We start from the raw sequence: 18,390 nt of genomic DNA, 5'->3' as shown, positions 1-18,390 counted from the left end.
TTTTATTTGTAATTCCAGGGTGCATGTGCTCACCTTGTGTATTTTTTTTACTCACTTGTCGCTGCTAGACTATACTGCAGGCCAACTGATGAACATGCACAACCACGGGAAAACAGACGGACGGAGGCATCTGTAACATTAAGCATTAAGACACAAGCAGCATTTTAATGTTAGGCTGTCGGATTGCTTAATCGGTGACTATCATTTTATATAAATGCATCATGTGAAATGAAAAGTAACTATAAACTCCAGCTGTAGCATAAATGGAAACACAAGTAGCTTGCCTCAAAATTGTACTCCAGTACAGTATTTAGTTGCTTTCCACCACTGCTCAATGTGAATGTTCATTTTGTTTTTATGAAGGCTGAAATAAATATGTAGGTGAAAAAAACTAAATAACACATTGTGATTTTCTTCATGAACTCTACAGTTGTACTCCAGATTTGCTCTTTTTATTAGACTTTTATCTCAGTTTTACAGTGAACAATCTGATGAGTATGGTCTTGTTCCTATCTTATTTGTTATTGTTACCACCTGTCGCCAGCGAGAGGCGCTGTGCACACATAACTCATTACTTGCAACTCACAGTGAATTGGTGTAATTGCTGTGATGACAGCAGTGAGAATATTTACAGTTAATCTCCCTTGAGCTAATGCCTTGCATAGCCGATAACAAAACAAATGCTTGTTTTTATAAATATCCAAATGATCCCGTATTGAATGCTTAAGAGACTGTGTGGTGCATGTCTTTGTGGATATCAATGCATTTGCCATTTAACAGTTTGCAGATCATAAGCAATCTCTACCAATTTAACAAATAACACTATTCATCATCAAAAACATGAAGAGATCAATATATCACAAACATGACAGTATCCTTTAAATGTTTTATTCAGGGGTGGTGATGGAGCAGTGGATAAGTCATATTCCTTTGGTGTGAGAGACCAGGGTTCAGTTCCCTATTGTGACACATCTGTGTGTCCCTTATCAAGACACTTAACCCCTAGTTGCTCCAGAGGCGTGTAACCTCTGGCATACAGTACTTAGCAATTGTAAGTCGCTTTGGATAAAAGGTAGGGTTTCAGCAGTTGTTGTTTGATGGAAACTTTACACCAAAAGTCTTCAAAGGTACATAAAGTCACAACACAATACTGAGATCATCAGTGTGGGGTGTGCATTCCCTCCATGTCCAAAAGAGGTGGTTGAACTTCTACGGTTGGAGTACTGCGGCTCGTCCCCTGATATTCAATATTGTCTGTTTTCTCTTGATACGGTGAAGCTCTACAGTCTCTGTCTGTTACCTGTCCCATATGAGAACATGCAACATGGTGTGCAGGGCTGGATCCTACTGGGTCATTTTTCCTAGGGCCAATCGTAGAGCCCTGCTGGCCCTGGTTGTGCCCTGTGCATACTGAAGTGTTGGCTCCTAAATGGGTTAGAGAGCTGAAGGTTTTGTGACACTGAGGTTGGCCAGTGTGAGTGATGGAGGAATGGATGGGTATCTGGGAGTTGGTCTGATTATGTGTGGGATCAGAGTTGGTTTGAACACTAGGAGACACATGGGAGCAGCCAGAATTCACTGGGGAACATACAGGGTGAGAGCTGCTCATCATGGGAATAGAAGCATTATAAGCCACCTGTGGGGACTGACTAATCACTGGGAAGCTACTGAAGGCAGAACTGATGCCCAGGAGGGATGGACCACCCTGGGCCATGTAGGGAGAGTTTGGAGATTTTCTGGTGGTTTGGTAGGGATCACACTGGCTCGTTAACCTGTGGGCTGTGACCCCCTCTCTGTCAGAGCAGCACAGGTGTAAACAGGATGACATAGGACTTGAAGAGTGCAGTAGGGTGGGACTTCTACCTTGGGAGGACATCCCACTGCAGCCCCACATATTTCTTGCAGGGTGGCTAATTGCTTCATGATGGAGGTGCAGCCCGGTGGCAATATTTAAAGGGACATGGGACTGCCAGTTGCTGGAAGCAGTCACACCAGGACCAGGAGCCATCTGTATGCCATAGGAATATGATGAGACTGGGGAGTTATGGAGCATGGCCATATTAGACTGTAAGAAATGCATCATGTCGTGGAGCTCCTTGGCCAGGTTGGATACTTCTTGGTTCAAGTTGTTTACCTGAAAAGAAAAAGAAAATCTGTCTGTAGAGCACATCTACCTTTAATGACTCCTCAATGACAAGAATCACGAGACACCTGGAGGAAAATGATAAAGGCCTAGTTTTGTCAAAGACTACAGTTAAAATTGGAGTGTGTCCCATTCTTATAGTATTTAACAGTGTCACCCAAAATGTTTTCAACTCAAGAATTCACAGATACATTGCATAGCAAGCTCATTTAAAATTTCCTATTTCTATTATTGAGTTGGATCTAATATTGACCATACCTCTTTGTTCAGTTTGCTGATGTTCTGTCTCACTTCCTTTGTCTCCAGAAGCAGGTTAGCATTTACCTGGAACCGGTCTAAAAGTATGAAAAGAGAGAAATTGAGCTGATCTGATCTGATAACCCCCTTCACTACTGATTGTGCCCTCTATAAAATGACATCTAACCGTACAATAACTAGAATTGTAAATACTAGTTTAATATAGAGAAACAAAATGAGACACAAAGTGAAAATCTGAAATTTCCCTATGCTTATTCAACCTTGCATAATTTAGAGTTAAGCATTAGCTCCTGAAAAGTGTTTTCATCAAGACTTTGGTGCCCATATATAGTTCACTTTTCATCCATTGTGCAGCTTGCAGAGACTTTACCTGTTAGAAGAGTCTTTGTCTCGCTCTGTTCTACATTAAATTGAAATGTGTGGCCGTTGTCCTCAATTCCATCCACGATCCTATTAGAGACATAAATCAGTGTTACATCACTTTAAATATGTACAGACTGATTACTAAATCATATTTGGGTAAAGGGGGATCAACAGGTCACCTAGGGCTAAGGTTCAGTGGACTAACACAAGGAAAGGATGGCATGAGTAGCTCAGCAGGCCGATGGTTCAGGCCTGGGTAACTGCTAAGACTGGGCAACAGAGATGGAGAAAACTCCTCATTAATGAATGGCTGCGGAGAGGGGCTGCGGCCTCTGCCGCCCTGAACAGGTGACCGACAGAGATGAAGTGCATTAATGTGGCGGAGCTCCTCTCCTAATAGGGTGCTGAGGCAGGGCTGATGAACAGGACTGGCTATTCCATCAAACAAAGGCACTCTCCTCTGCTGGGAGTGTCTCATGTCTTCTCCATGTTCCGTATCATCTGCCTCAACAACATAGGGTAGTTTATGGTCCAGAGAAGCATGACCCTGAGGGAAAGATGGATGGAAAATTAGATGTTTTCTTTGATTTATTTAAATCAATGAAAGAGTCTTAAAGCTGACATTTTCATTTATTTATATTTACAATATACCCATTAAATCAGTGTACAATTAGGGCGTAAACATATAGTAGAGCAGAATCCCATTTAATGTAAAATGTCAACACAAAAGCCTGAGCTTTTGCTCCTGAAACACTACATAAACCAAAAATAGAAAACAAACAGGGTTAGGTTTCTGAAAACAACCTTTCTGTGTCAAATAGTATGTGTAGTCCATGCATAAGCAGTTTCCTTCACTTTTCCTCTCTTTTATGTAGCAGCTTTGTATCCATCTTTATCTCAGCTCTGTATATGAATTCAGACACATTATCTACATTTATCAGGTTTTCCGTAAAGCAGACGAATGCCGTGTGATGTAAACACAGAATGTGCTGCAACTGATTGCAAGATGTATCAAGCAGATCTAGACTGTAGTAATTACTTTGGTGAAGAACACATACCTGAGACAGTTTGGAAGACCGTGGAAATCTTGTTACTCCCTAAAGATATTGAATTCAAAATTAATAATGGATTACACACACATTCTATATTTGGTGGCAAAGTAAAGGTATGTTGCTGTAAATGAGCAGGAGAAAATCAAATTTAATAGGCCTAGTACACTGAATTTTCTGTCAGCCTCTGCAGTTCTCCACTGCCTAAATGTGATTGCAAATGTCTTACGTCAGCTTCACTGCCCTCTCTCAAGTTGTAGGTGAGGTTGTGGTGGATGTCAGAGCTGAACCGACTGCCATACTCTGGGTACAGCCCAAGGACCTCCCTCAAAGCTTTAACACTGATGTACTGCAAGTCACAGTAAGTCAGCGCCTTCACGTCTGCATTGGTCTTGATCACCTTGTCATGTTCTGGGAGGTCAGCCCCAATAAGGTCACCCTTGCCTATAGATTTTGTGGATTAAAACAGAGGAGTTACAACAAGGTGCAAAACAGCCGATAGATGCAGAATGAGTAAGAGAGGAAATGTTTCACAACTGGTGCGCACTGACCCAGGATGGCCAGGACCATGCTATCTTTCAAAACTTCCAGCGAACCCGAGCAGACAAAATAGTTGGCTTGTAGGGCATCTCCATGGCGTATAAGGTATTCTCCAGGTGCACAGAAGGAGGTCTTGATGTGCAAGGAGAGGGAGCGCAGACACCCTCTGCTGGCTCGCTCAAATACAGGCAGCTGCAGGATGTCTTTGTTCAGATGCATGGCAATGTCAGCTCGCAGTTCGTCCGGGAAGTCATGCAGCAGCTAAGAAAGAGGACAGGAAAAAAATAAGTCTTTGATAGTCAAATGCATCCGCTACAGTGCTTCAGGAGAAAACCCCACCTCTCTGAGTGATGTCACTGTCTCTTTTTACTGATGAGCATGAATACATGTTATGTGCTTCCCAACACTGTCCACTGACTAGATGCTTTGACAAAAAACTATTACACACACTTCAATTAAAATTTTTAACGCTGAATCAAATGACTCCATGAAATGGGCTAGGGTCAGTAGCTAAGTTAAATACACTAACTTCTTGTCTACACTGGCTGCATAGCAAAAGCAGCACGCCAGCAGGATAACTGCAGCAGCTGGAGTCCTCTGTCACTGGATCTCGTCAACAATGCTTTTAGAAGTGTTTTGACAGTACTTATAGCCTAATACATTATCAACATAGTTTAAGCCAGTGAAATTCAGTTGAAATCTCAGAAGATGCCTCAAGTTGTAGACTAGCAGCTGCATTAGTTCAAATTGAAAGACATCTGTTTTGTCAAACAGTTTAGAGACAGAAAACTGAAAAAACATGGCTGAAAGACATTGTTGTAGACAGGGGCAGGACTGAACACCCAACTCTGCAGCTTTATGCAGATTCTGGCCACTTTCAGCTCATAGTTTAGGATGTTCAGCCCCCACATCAACTGATGTGACATGAGTAAATCACATGACCAGGAGAAGTGTCTCTTTGTACTTACCAAGCTAAAGACACAAATATTCTAGTCAGGGGGCGGTAGGGGCCAAACTAGAGCTAAAATGAATACATGAATGCATCAGGTGCCCGGAAACAAAGCTACTTGGCAAAGCTCCAAAAGGGAACCTCCTTTAAAGAGGTGGTATTATGCTCATTTTCAGGTTCAAAGTCCTATTCAGGGGTTGTACCAGAACAGGTTTACATGGTTTAATTTTCAAAAAACACCATATTTTTTGTCATACTGCACATTGCTGCAGCTCCTCTTTTCACCCTGTGTTGAAGGCTTCGTTTTAGCAATGGAGTGATACATCATTGTCATTACATACATTGTCTCTACATGAGGGGAGTTGCACATGCGCAGTTCCTAGTTAAGGACTACTAGCCAATCAGAAGCAGAGAAGGGCAGGTCAACAAAAGGCCGGTAATAGCCAATCAGAAGCAGAGAAGGGCAGGTCAGCGAAAAGACTGTAAACAGCTTTGATTCAGCTGTAGGCTACATGTTGCCGACCAGCTTGGCAACATAGACTAGAGCAAGAGTTTCAGAGTGGTGAGTTATAAATCTGTAACAAAAGTATCTTTCAGCCATAAAGTTTTAATTGAGCTCTGTCTCTACATCACAGTAACAACTTTATGTCCATTGACTGCCTGGAGGGTAGCTAGTGTTTGGAAGGGAGAGGAGTGTTTTTCCACTGGTGTTTTTGAGGGCGTGTTGGACTAGTCGCTCAGCGAGCATTATGACACGTATTTACTTGTGACGAGCTGTTTTCAGGCAGTTCAGACCAGTGTTTTCTGCGGGAGATGGGAACTTTGGGCTTTTTTACTTGTAAATGTAGTACATGCACAAAAAAGATATATAACTCCAAAAACCATAATACCACCTCATTGAAATACTTAAAAGACTAAACATTTTAATTAAAGACTTCTACTTGGAATTTTACCTTGAGGTTCTGCCACTCCATGTAGCCATGATTTGAACACGTTGAATATTCTCACTGTGTGTGTTGTTGTAATGGTTTATGGTGTCTGCGCCTGTTATTTCTCTATTCTCCCTGTGCTGGAAGTAAGCTCACATGCTGTAACAAAACAATTACCACCAACGCTGTTGTGTGGCAGTATCTATCTATCTATTTATTTATCTATCTACTTCTTCACTGCTGAATACAGGAGCAAGTCACACATTGTGGTTTTAAAGGTTGATAGTCTCACATGACGTGCCATGCCGCTCAGTAAAAACAGACACAAGGTGTGAAAGCCAGCATGTTCTCAGAAACTAGTGGCTGTGTCTGTTACAGTGAATTAATTATCAGATGTTGGTGGCGAGGGTGTTAATGAGTATTCTCTCTATTTCAACTCCTACCCTTATAATTACAGGGAACTTCTCGAAGATCGGTTCTGGCATTGTTACTGTCGTTCTACATATTCTAAGTGCCATCTACTTAAGGAAATGGAATAAGACTCAGGAGAATTTGAAGCGACCCACATATTAAAGATGACATTTCTGAATCTGGAATCTAGCACCCACATAAAATGTCTTTTTAATTCATGCAGCCCACACATACTAGCCCAACAGTTCACATACTGTATAGTTGCTTATTAAAAAAAAAGATTCACTTAAACAGAAAAACTCTTTTTAGGGTTCAATATAAAATAAAACAAGATATCACAGGCAAATGGTTACCTTTTGTAACTGAACAATGAGAAGAAGACTACTAATTTATGATTCTTCACCAACCTCATTGGCGTTGATGCCATTGTTGACTGACCAGGTGGCCTGAAAATACTCCAGCATCCTCTGCTTCAGCTGTTGAGGTAGCCGATGCACACGGATGAAGTCCTTGAGATCCTTCATGCGGGTGTGGTAGAGAGAGCGTCGTGAGTACATGCGCTGGATGATGGCTGTTACGTTTCCGAAGACCACTGCGTGCATCAGGGCTGGAGGTGGGAGAGGGAGTGACATTGTGATATTACATTTTGAACATTGAATATTTATCATAATTCTTGGGATTTTCTGTGATCACCAGTGAACTCACCTCCCATGAGCATAATACAAATGGAGAAGATTTTCTCGGCATCTGTATTGGCTGACACGTTGCCAAAACCGACACTGGTAAGGCTACTGAGGGTGAAGTAGAGAGAGGCGATATAGGCACTGGGCATGGAGGGACCACCCATTGTACTGTTGATGTACGGTGTCTCCAGACGCTTTCCCAGCTCTTGAAGCCAGCCTGGTGGACGAGACCAGAAGGTGACTCTAAAAGACTGTGGGTATCTTAGGTGACTAATCTAATTGTCGAGAATCAGTGTATTTATTTTTTCTTTGAGTCTGCTTCAATGGATGACCCTTTCTCCTTTGGTGGGTGATATAATGGGTGATGGGTGATATAATGTGGAATGATATAATGCATTAATAATGGAATTACTCTGTGACCTGCGCTTCCTCTGGACTGAGAGGAGAAGAGCTAGAGGTTGAAATGACTCTGTGGTATTCAGGCATTCAAGCATGACTAGAGATGAGGAGTACTTGCCCCCTAGGGTTGCCAAGAGAGACTTTAAAATTGTCTTAGCAAAGCTTAATGAGTGAGGAAGAACATTATAGTCTTGATTCAATGGTGTCAAACACAAACACCCACGCACCCACACGCACACACACACACACATAATGTGCTCACCTATGTCCCAGGTAATTGGGTCACCACTTTCTATCTCCTTACGTCCGATGACGTACCAGACACAAGCCATCCAGTGAGCCAGCAGAGCAAACACAGACATAAGCAGGGTCAGGACCACAGCGCTGTACTGGGAGTAGCGATCCAGTTTCTGTAACAGGCGCAGCAGACGCAACAGACGAACCGTCTTCAACAAGTGCACCAGCGAGGTCTGGACAAGAAGAAGGAGAGCAGAACATACAAGGTGGATCATTTTGTATCACTTCTTTAATATACATATTTCTGCACATGTAGTCTAATTCCACTCTTATTCTACCGGATAGATGTATTGCTTTAACTTGTGACCCATCCTTCTTTCTCTTATAACCTTGTTTCAGTGTCTTTTAATAGACTCTATTGAGAAGCACTGAATTTAATGTTACTAGCAGGAAGGTCATTTCAACAAAACCAAGGCTGCAGTTAGAGAGATGTCTTTCTGTGTCCGAAGAAGCCTGTGGCAAAGTACGATTAATCCATGAGAAGTAGTAGTGTTCATCCAGAGGATAAAACTGAAGAGAGCAGACAAACAAAAATGCTCAGTGAAGTGGTTGAATGTAGAGGGATGATCGTCTGCAGTATATTGCTCTGAGGGAATAACACAACTAAAACCTTAGTGGCCAATCTTAAAGTTAGTGCTCTTAAAGAGACAGGAAAGGATAAAACCTGGGGGCATAATATACTTCATGATACGTAAAACAACAATCTTACCACTGTGATGTTGAAAGCATAGAGTAGGTCAAAGGGCAAAGCTGCAATCAAATCCACAAAGAACCAAGTGGTGCAGTAATGGAGGTAGATGGATCGGGCGTCGTACACCACCTGACCCGACTGACTTACATATGTGGTATGGAAATTCAGGATAATATCTGAAATTGATCACAGAACATAAATAATACAAAGAAAAAAATGACACATTTAGTCTTAAGACGGACAGTTTATTCAGAATAAAGCTTAGGTACACACAAAAACAATTTAATAAATACTCCAGAATGATAACATGGTGATTAATTTGAAGCTCCCTAGGGAAAAGAGTAAAATGAAAATGTGTTTATATTGTAATACACCTGCAGATCTTAAAATAATAGCTGTAGTAACCATTAAGGATGTGATAACTGAAAAAACAAGACTTTAAGAACTATTCTATCAATAATGGGGGCATGAGAAATGGTCATTTTAAATATTGTAGTACACTATGATAAATAAATAATTTCTTTCGTTTTTCCCATTGGGGAAATGCATTTTTTTACTCTGTTGGTAATTTTACACACACACACACACACACACACACACACACACACACACACACACACACACACAGGTCTGAGCACACACAAAAACCTATGCACATGCAACTGATGTGGAGAGATGTGAGAGCAACAGGTCTACTGCATTGCACAATGTCCCCAGCACTTAGAGCCAGTCGTTAAAAAAAAAACACCCTCTAGCTTTAGATCCGTGATTAGAAAACACAGTAAATAGCCAGATGAAATGGACAAATAACATCTGCAGAATTTCCAAACAACATATGACCCAGTTAATATCCCTATCAGTACATTTAACTTGACACTAAAAAGACAGTCTCTTCGTTCGTTTATTGCAATTAAGACTGAATGGAGAGTGTTTGTGAATTTAAAGGACAAGCATTTAACATTTAGTAGAATTATCTTCACTGAAACTAAAATTTAATTTCACAAAAAGGAAAGACGGAGCAACAGCATGTGATAGCAGGTGAGCTAATTTTGAGCACAAATAGCACTGTCTGTGACAAGAAAAAAGTGTTGAGGGGAAGTCAGAGAGCCTCATGACAGATGTGCTATCACACTTCCTTTGGAGGAAAAGTGGGACGAAGTGAGAGAAATCTAATTAGGATTCGTAACCCGGGGCAACAAAGACACACCGTGTGAGAAAAGGTAGGAGGTTCAGTTACGTGTTAGTCAGCTGCACTGGAAAATATATTTGTTCTTAATTTAAACTCAACATTGTTGTCTCTTCATAATGTTGCTCAAGATGCTTCAGCATAAAGGTCAGCTGGTGTGCAGCATGCAATTAGTGTGTTGCTTTAAAATTATAGTGGTACAAGCTACGAAATGTTACTGAAAGAACAATACACTTGCCTGTTATCTGGAGAAGGACTTTTGTTACGTGAAGTTTCTTACCAGTTGTAGTTCAAATGTAGGTTTTTTTTATCATTGAAAATTAATGGTTTTTGCAAGATCAATAAGTACAAAATGACAAAACTGCTAACACACAATGACAACACAAACTGTTTAATCAAATACAAATATATCTTACCAAGAATGAAGAGAATCTCCACTGCTATGTCACTGCCCATGGTGCTGCTACTGACAAGTGAGTGATGGTCACTGCCCTCGTCATGACTGACGAAGCAGATGTCATAAGGCACAGCGACAGCAACGTAGAAGGTCGCCAGCAGAATAAGCCAGTCCCACAAGGCCTTGGAGATGCTGTAGTGCAGCAGAATGAAGCGTGACTTCTTCACAGCTGCCACCTTGTACTCAGGTAGAGACGGTTTCTGAAACACACTCTGACAGACAGGGCACATGTAAATCAATTACAAATCATGAAAGCATCTCAAGAATTTGAACTTGTTTGGAAAAATAGGAAAGGTATGACATTTTAATCTGCAGCGCTCTCACTGACATCCTGGTGCTGTGGTGAGTGGACACAGTTGGAGAGTTTATAAATGTAGTCTATTTGCTTACAAATCTAAAGCGCTTGGATTCTATTTATGGTGACCGTGACCCCTGATGTGTGTACTTAATTCTTTGGATAAATAAAATGAAAAATGGAAATAACAAAGGAAGCAGCAGTACATGCATACAGTAATTAGTTCAGCAACGAAAGGGTAGCCTGCCCATGATCATCCAGCTTCATCATCATCATCATCATCATCATCATCATCATCATCATCAAACTTGAATAAACTATTTATGCCCATATGCCTGCTAATTGAACAGCAGTGGTTTGAAGAGGCGTACATAAGAAGCAAGGTGCATTTTCTGATCTTTGGTGTCAAATAGGTTTTTGAGAAGACCAGCCTATTTCCACTAATACTTATTTGACAGACATCATTTCTGTTCACGGTAACTGTAACTATATTAGATTTTTTTTTAAAGTGAGATTTAGACTCAGTTAGGGTAATTTAGAACTGCCATTAATTAAGACACAATTTAGATACAAAGACTGAAGATTGGTGTCAACTCACTTGACTATGGTTCACATTACCTGATGAATGCCATAACTTGAGCAAGCTTTTTAAAATGTCTTACATATAAGTTTAGCTATTAAGAAAGCAAAAGCTTTTATTTTAAGGAAAATAGCTGAATATCTCTCAGTAATAATGAATGATGAAATACTGAGACTTAAACAGTATGTATATAGTGTTTGATGATCTTTAAGTCAGCGGTTTGCACTCACATTGGTCAGTTTCCTTTTGCCCCTCTTGGTGAACAGGTTGGTCATTTGGTGCAGAATAGTCCTCCCCCTCTCTTGAGCTTGGGAAAAGTGTGATCGATTGCTTTTCCTGCTCTGGTGAGCAGCCTCTGACATACCTTTGAGCAAAATCCCAATACTTACTGAATACATGTAAATGCTGTATTTGTTTTAAATTTAAACAGTAGAAATGGATGCGGCACCATGACAATTTGAAGATGAAAGAGCATAAATTAAAGTGAGACTGTTGACCGCTAAATGCATGTGGCCAGGCCTTACCGTCTCCTTGGCTGAGGTGATGGGTTTTCCCGTATGATTCACTGACATCTTTGAAGGATAAGAGGAACAGCACCACCTCACCTTTCTCATTTTTAATTGGCACAATATCCAGGAGGCACCAAAATGGATTTCCTGAGGATAAAAATGATAGCACTGAGATTATCCAACAATGCAGCTAGACAGTTCTTTCCCCCAAAATGATGATTGGATTTCTATTAACGCTGGAATCACAATGTTTTTTTTTCTTATTTTTTTCCTCACCTCACCTCTTCCTCATCTCACTTCACCTCACCTCACTCCCTTCTATGTGTTCTGGAGTTGCTTCCCTTAAAAATAACCATCCTCACAGTGATAGAAAAGGTCAAGGTTTAAATTCAATACATCACCGCCAATTCTCATGCATAAAAATACTTTTGGTTTTGGATATATAAAAAAATACAAATTGTTTAAAAGGTGTGTGTTTCAGAAAGCATGGCCATGCCAAACATGATCATGCAATGTACTGCAATCCTCACCATTTTTCCTATAGAAGCAGACTTCTCCCTGGTACTCCTGCTGGCCCTCCAGAGCTTTGTCTACCTGCTGGATTACACTTTCATTGGTCTCGGCTCCGATGAGGAAGCTGCAGGTACAAGTTTTCTGCATCACCTCATTCCGAACATGGCCTGTCAGCTCACAAAACCCATCAGAGCAGTACACGATGGGGTAGCCATAACGACCCTGAGCATTTCCCAGTAGGAAGTTACTGTCTGCAAGTGAAATAAAAGAAGACAGATGTTAGAGGTAAAGCTACTGTGTGACCTTGAGGAATAGAAAAGAGTGATTGAACAACAGGCAATATTTTGTGTTTATCTAACTGCACAGCTGTGAAGCAGCCAGAGAAAGCAGCAGCTTTGAAAGCATCACATTCAGACATGGTGACTAGGCTCTTTCGGTTGCCTCTTGTCTCCAGAATTAATTTGTTTATGCACCAACAGAAAACAACCATTTTTCTTTACCTGAGTCATTCTATCTACCTTCAGCTCAGAACCCTGAAATAGACTAGTGTACATCAGAGAGGGCTTTGAATTTAGCTGGTGGTGTGAAGTCTAAGGATATGTGCAGGCCCCCAGCTGGCACCATGGGGTGCCAGTGCCTCAGTTAGGATTTGGCCCTTAATTGGCATGTGGAGCTTGTTTCTATCCTGCCAAAGCTAGACACACGCAAACACACACATAGATTTTTTTTATTTTTTATTTTGCATTAAAGGTGGTGGCAGCAGTCTAAGCAAGGTGGTCCAGATGTCATTTTCCTCAGTAACGTTTTCCAGCTCCTCCTGGATGCCCAAACCACCTGGCTCCTTCAAATGTGAAGGAGCACGGGCTCTACTTCGTACTCCCTCCGGATGGCTGAGCTCCTTACCCAGTCTCTAAGGGTGAGCACAGTCACCCTATGGAAGAAATTCATTTAGGCCTTGTTAAGGCAAAACTGTGCCTGAAACTAAATTAGAGTTTTTCTTTATACTTCTTATACTACTTACACTCAGTGGCCAGTTTATTATTAGGTACACCTAGCTAAAACTACTGTCTATTACAACAGTACAGAATTAAAGAATCACATTGCCTTATACTGGCAGGTGTTTATATCATTTTGTCCATTTATATCATTAAGTATTTACAGTCTTTGTACAGATTAGATTAAACAATGAAGGAACACGTTTTGTGTGCTGACTGGTGGATTTTGTTTCCTTTAGACAGAGACAGTCTATAGTAGCTGTTTCTCTTTTCCCAGTCTTTGTGATAAGCTAGCCATCTACAAGTAGGCCTACATTTTTTGTGTTTGTGTTTATTTTAATTTCTTAATTTTTTTTGTTTAATTAGTTTAAATGATGTTGCTTGTTGCTGCTAAATGGACATTTCTTTGTATTTAAATACCCACGATAAAAAAATCACATGGACTCGGGAAACGTTCTAACACAGCTTAGAAGCATAATTTACTAAAACTTTAATATGCAGTTATTACATAACAGCAGGCTACATGCTCCTATGGGACGAGAGAGAATACCTCATCTGTCATATTAAAGGATGCTTTTATGCATGAGAAATAATGGTGGAGATGATCCTTGTGAAATCCATCCCGACGGATCCTTGAAAATTAAAAGTCTTGTTTGAAAAAGAAAATGTTGCAAACTGCTGGAACACTGAAGAGTAATTTTAGGGCAGGAAGTGTGGGTGGTGAAGCAGACAAAACTGCAATTAGACAAAGCACTAAATTCAATCTGCAAGATGCTTTAGCCTATGTCTCTTTTGTAGACTACGGAATACTTATACCAAAACATTTCTTCACATTAATCTGTTGAGAGGGCTGTATCAGGAGCCATGTGGATAGAAAGAATTGACCTTAGAAATCAGCAGTTAAAGCATGACATCATAGTCAATGTGCTACAAGATCTGTCAATTTAATTCAATTCAGTTCAGCTTTATTGGCATGAATGTAAAACAACAATGTTGCCAAAGCTTCAAATAAATTACAAAAGAACAATTCATTTCATACATTTCATTAAATAAAGCCAATAAAACAGTAAGTGTGTGTTAAAAAATAAATAATAATAATAAATAATACACATAAAATGTTGTGAATTAAAATCATATGGTTCATCAAATAAATAAAATAAAATATGTGTGTGTGTGTTAAAAATAAAATAACATAAAAAGTTAAAATAAAATAAATAAATAAATAAAACAGTAAACTTATATCATCTGCTAAATAAAATAATTTAGAGCAGGGAAATAAAGTAGCCTAATTAATTTAATCCACCCCTTATAAGCTGCAAAATCATGAGTAAAAAATACAGGGTCATGCCGTCAAGATTATTAAGAGAAGCAACAGACTAATGCTGCTTTCACTCCTGTCCACATAACCGATAATATCCATTCAATATTTAGACAGATTTAGAGTCCACTGAATGGTGTCTTTTATTTATTCATCTAGTTGTTATCTAAATGCAAAGGGATAAAATTTCAAACAAACATCTTTGTTTGACTATGCTTCAAAACAGTATATTGATGATGTAGCTGCAAAGGCAACACTGAACCACATGTTCGATTAATGATTTGATTAATAATAGCGAAGCCTTGTTTTCTCCCTAAGGCTATTAAAGTAAACACAGACGCATTATACCAAAATGTATTCAGATGCATGCAGTTACACAGCTATTGACCTTATACATGTTATGATTTTTAAACCAAAAAATAACTTTTAAGCAGGCAGCAACAATGGGTGTTATGTGTTTGTTCCAGAGCAAAACACATGCAATGAGTGATGTGTGGATATTTTGTACCTGATTAAGTGTGCAGTTAATCTCACAAGAAACTAAATTAAGATCTTTCCATGCTCATGTTGCCATAGCGATTTGTGTAGGAAAAAAAACATATGGCAACGCTGCCTGTAATTCATCAGTTTTATCAATATTGATGCAAATCAGTCACCTCTTCATGAACAAAGGTTTATCTTGGTAAGGGATCTGATCAAGATATGCCTTTGTTCCTGAAAGTATAGCTTCATGGACAAAGGTATATCTTGATCAGATCCCTTCCCACCAGTTGTCAGGTCCTGTCTCTAAAATCGAACTCTTTCACTTTCCTCCATATCTGTCCTCTCCCTCAGCCTTCAGAGAACAATATGGTTCACACTGACAGCCATCAAAGCCTGACTGGCAAATGAATTATCCATGAAACTTACAGTGATTTCCTGTCAGTAAATGCTTGTGTCTAGCTTAGATGGAATCAGGCAGTAATCAGTGCATGTTGTGAATCATTACATAATAAAATCATTTTAATATCTTAGTCAGTGATTCACTTTTGTCATTGTTACATCTCCAACTCTGCTGGGCATTCTCCTAATGCATTTGATTCTTTTCAGTTACAGTAAATTGCAGTCACTCAAACATCACACTTCTAATCACTAATTATCCATGACAGGACTTGATGAGGAAGAAAATACAACACCTACCAAGGCAATTAGCAGTAGAGACTGCAAAAAGGAGGGATACAAATAAGCCATGGCTTTCTATGGCTGGTACTTTAGTCTTCACTCAATCGTCAATTTCAAATCTAGATCTACTCTTGACCCTGTAATCCACACAGAAAAATGTTATATTAGATGTAATAAATGTTATTCTAAACTATCAATGTAATTTTGTCTTTAGCTGACATTAATATTTGGAGGTGGCAATTGATTAAATCAATAATGTTGTTTTTTCTGCCTTCAAAGCCCGCTGATCATCTTTGACTCTGCATGATGTATTTTAATTAATTTCCCTGCTCACATTTCAGTGACATGGGAGAAGCATATCCATTCCCCTGAGTCCAGCCTCAAGTCACCTTCACACTGTCGATATTTGTATTATTTCTTCTGCTGAGAGATATTGAGTTGAGAAATAGACTTTTAGCTCTGCAGTTATTCCTTTGTCTTCAGAGAGATGTCATCACACAGAAAGGCTTTCAGTTCAGCCAAGAGAGATTCGAGACAGTTCTTAGATTGAATAGTGCTCTGCGCTGAAGCCATCTCTTGTTAGTTGGCCCCTTCGCCTCCCACTCAGCTACTTGGTCAATCCGCCCACTTGCACATCTGATACAGAGGTATTATGGCAAAATTGAGAAAATGTGCACATCTATGTGTGTGTCTCATACAGAAAGCAGGGTCATGGAAGTTTTGTGTGTGTGTGTTGACACAGACAGAGATAGTGTCATCACGCTGAATTTATTAAGTTGTAAAGGACAGTCTGACCCATTCACACTCCTTCACACATTTCACCAGGCTCTGAAAGAGCTATCCAGTGGCTGTTGATGATTTTATACACTGTGCTAATTCTGAGGCATGGTGCACACTATCGATTTGGACCAGTAAGGTAGGAACAAAGCATAAAGCATACACAAAACAAGGGTATCATAAATGAACATTACTGTTGAAGCATGAAAAAAAACAACCACTGTCTAACTGTTGGGCTCAATTTTTATACGCAATAACACATACCAGCATAGTTTATGCAGGAAAGGTATGTGAGTGTATGTTCAATGGTAGCAACACAAGTCCCGTCATGTCACGCTTTGATGCCTAATCTTGCATATTTTTATTTTTAATGCAATAAAACATGCAGACGTTCCAAAGCCATTGTGTGGATATAGTATTATTTCCTTGGAAAGATGACAAACATAAGCTCTACAGTTGTTAACATTACTTTTGAATGAAATACTTTAACATTTGTTTGCTTTAAAGAAAGAGCTTGACTGATAAGTGCATAAATCTCAACAGTGAAACATTCTAAGCAGCGTTGTGGTTAAACAGGTGGCTCTTCAGTTCTCATCCCCAACTGCCCTGCCCGTCTAGTTCTGGTTAACTGTCACAACTTGCATTCTTATAATTGGATCTCACCACTGTTGGCCACGTGTTGACAGCAGTGTTTTTCTGTGCCAGTCACAATCCTAAACTGGGTTACAAAAATGCCAAAGGCCAAAATCCTAAAAGCTAGGCTTAGCTGGTAGAGTTGCAGATTCAAACCTGAGAGGAATCTATTTGCAGGCATCACAATTTTGATTTCACAATGTGTATCTCTGGAGAAAAAGTTTAAATCACATTGACTACAGTATTGTAGTAATACAGTATGCCAAAAGAACTAGCACAGGCAAGGATGTACACGTTTTTTTTGTCTGTCCAAAAAATTACACTTAAACTTTAAGCTCAGAATTGGCATATGCAATCTAACAAAAAGGCACTCATAGGAAGTTTTCATATTAAGTTTTGCCGGGACAACTGTATTATGGAAATTATTACTCCAAGCTATACTTACGAGTGCCGTCAAAGTGGTTTGCAATGGTGTCCAAGAAGGTGTTTTGTGGAGCAAGGAGGCCCTTCATCACAGGCATCTTTTACTAGAGATAAGGCTGCAGACTCTCAGAAAACAGTTTTCAGTAGTTCGTCACTATTTCCCAAAGAGGACCTGAACGAGAACCACGGTGCCTCTCCGCGTGCTCGCTTGTAACTCTTCCACAGTGTTCTAATGGTATTTTCTTTTCTATGCTGTTGAAAGGAAACAACTAACTTGCACCATACATTTCTTCTTCGGAAGAGAGCCTGGAGGTGTTCATTTCGCTCTCAGTATTGAGTCAATAGCTGTCAGGCTTAGTTGTGCATCCTTCTGCTCTCAGCACTGCTCCAGTATCACAGCAAAGCCTCCGCTTCTCTTCACTCAGTCTAACTCCGCTCACCATGGTTCCTGCCATCTCTGAGTGCCCTGCCTTTCTCTCTCCCTCCCTCTATCTCTGATACAAAAGCCTGAACCTTCCCCCTTTCCACACACTGTGGATTTATTTGTATCTCCTTCACCTTCTCTCTCTTTCTCATATAAAACCTACATCATCTTACTTGCCACTCCCAGAGAAGTGATCAGAAATCCCTTTCTTCTCTGTCTGCTCTCTCCTCTCTTTTTCTCTCTCTCTACCTCTCCATCTAAAACTCTTTATTGGGAGGTACAAGATCCTATTCTGTTGCTCAGGCTGCTCGCTTGAAATTGTTGATCATTTAGAATTAATATGCACAATTAATATGCATAATATAACACACACACACACACACACACACACACACACACACCATGTG

General features: G+C 40.0%; 1 protein-coding gene across 1 annotated transcript; it reads right to left on the bottom strand.

Moving 5' to 3' along the window:
* Positions 1–889: 889 nt before the first annotated feature.
* Positions 890–17,913, bottom strand: kcnh4a (potassium voltage-gated channel, subfamily H (eag-related), member 4a). Its single transcript, XM_038704557.1, has 16 exons — positions 17,582–17,913; positions 12,270–12,503; positions 11,755–11,886; positions 11,461–11,594; positions 10,315–10,567; positions 8,731–8,888; positions 7,987–8,194; positions 7,348–7,542; positions 7,050–7,249; positions 4,365–4,614; positions 4,043–4,257; positions 3,823–3,861; positions 2,944–3,311; positions 2,772–2,851; positions 2,402–2,478; positions 890–2,134 (listed from the first exon to the last, which is right to left on the bottom strand). The coding sequence occupies exons 1-16, from the start codon at positions 17,655–17,657 to the stop codon at positions 1,160–1,162; spliced, it is 3,594 nt and encodes a 1,197-aa protein (XP_038560485.1). The 5' UTR covers positions 17,658–17,913; the 3' UTR covers positions 890–1,159.
* Positions 17,914–18,390: the final 477 nt, after the last annotated feature.

Source organism: Micropterus salmoides, unplaced genomic scaffold, assembly GCF_014851395.1.
Source record: "Micropterus salmoides isolate LMB-PRFRI ecotype aquatic unplaced genomic scaffold, ASM1485139v1 Ms_hic_scaffold_10, whole genome shotgun sequence".
Classification (NCBI taxonomy): domain Eukaryota; kingdom Metazoa; phylum Chordata; class Actinopteri; order Centrarchiformes; family Centrarchidae; genus Micropterus; species Micropterus salmoides.
Note: the sequence above shows the minus strand (reverse complement) of the source record. Positions and strands in the feature narration are given on the sequence as shown.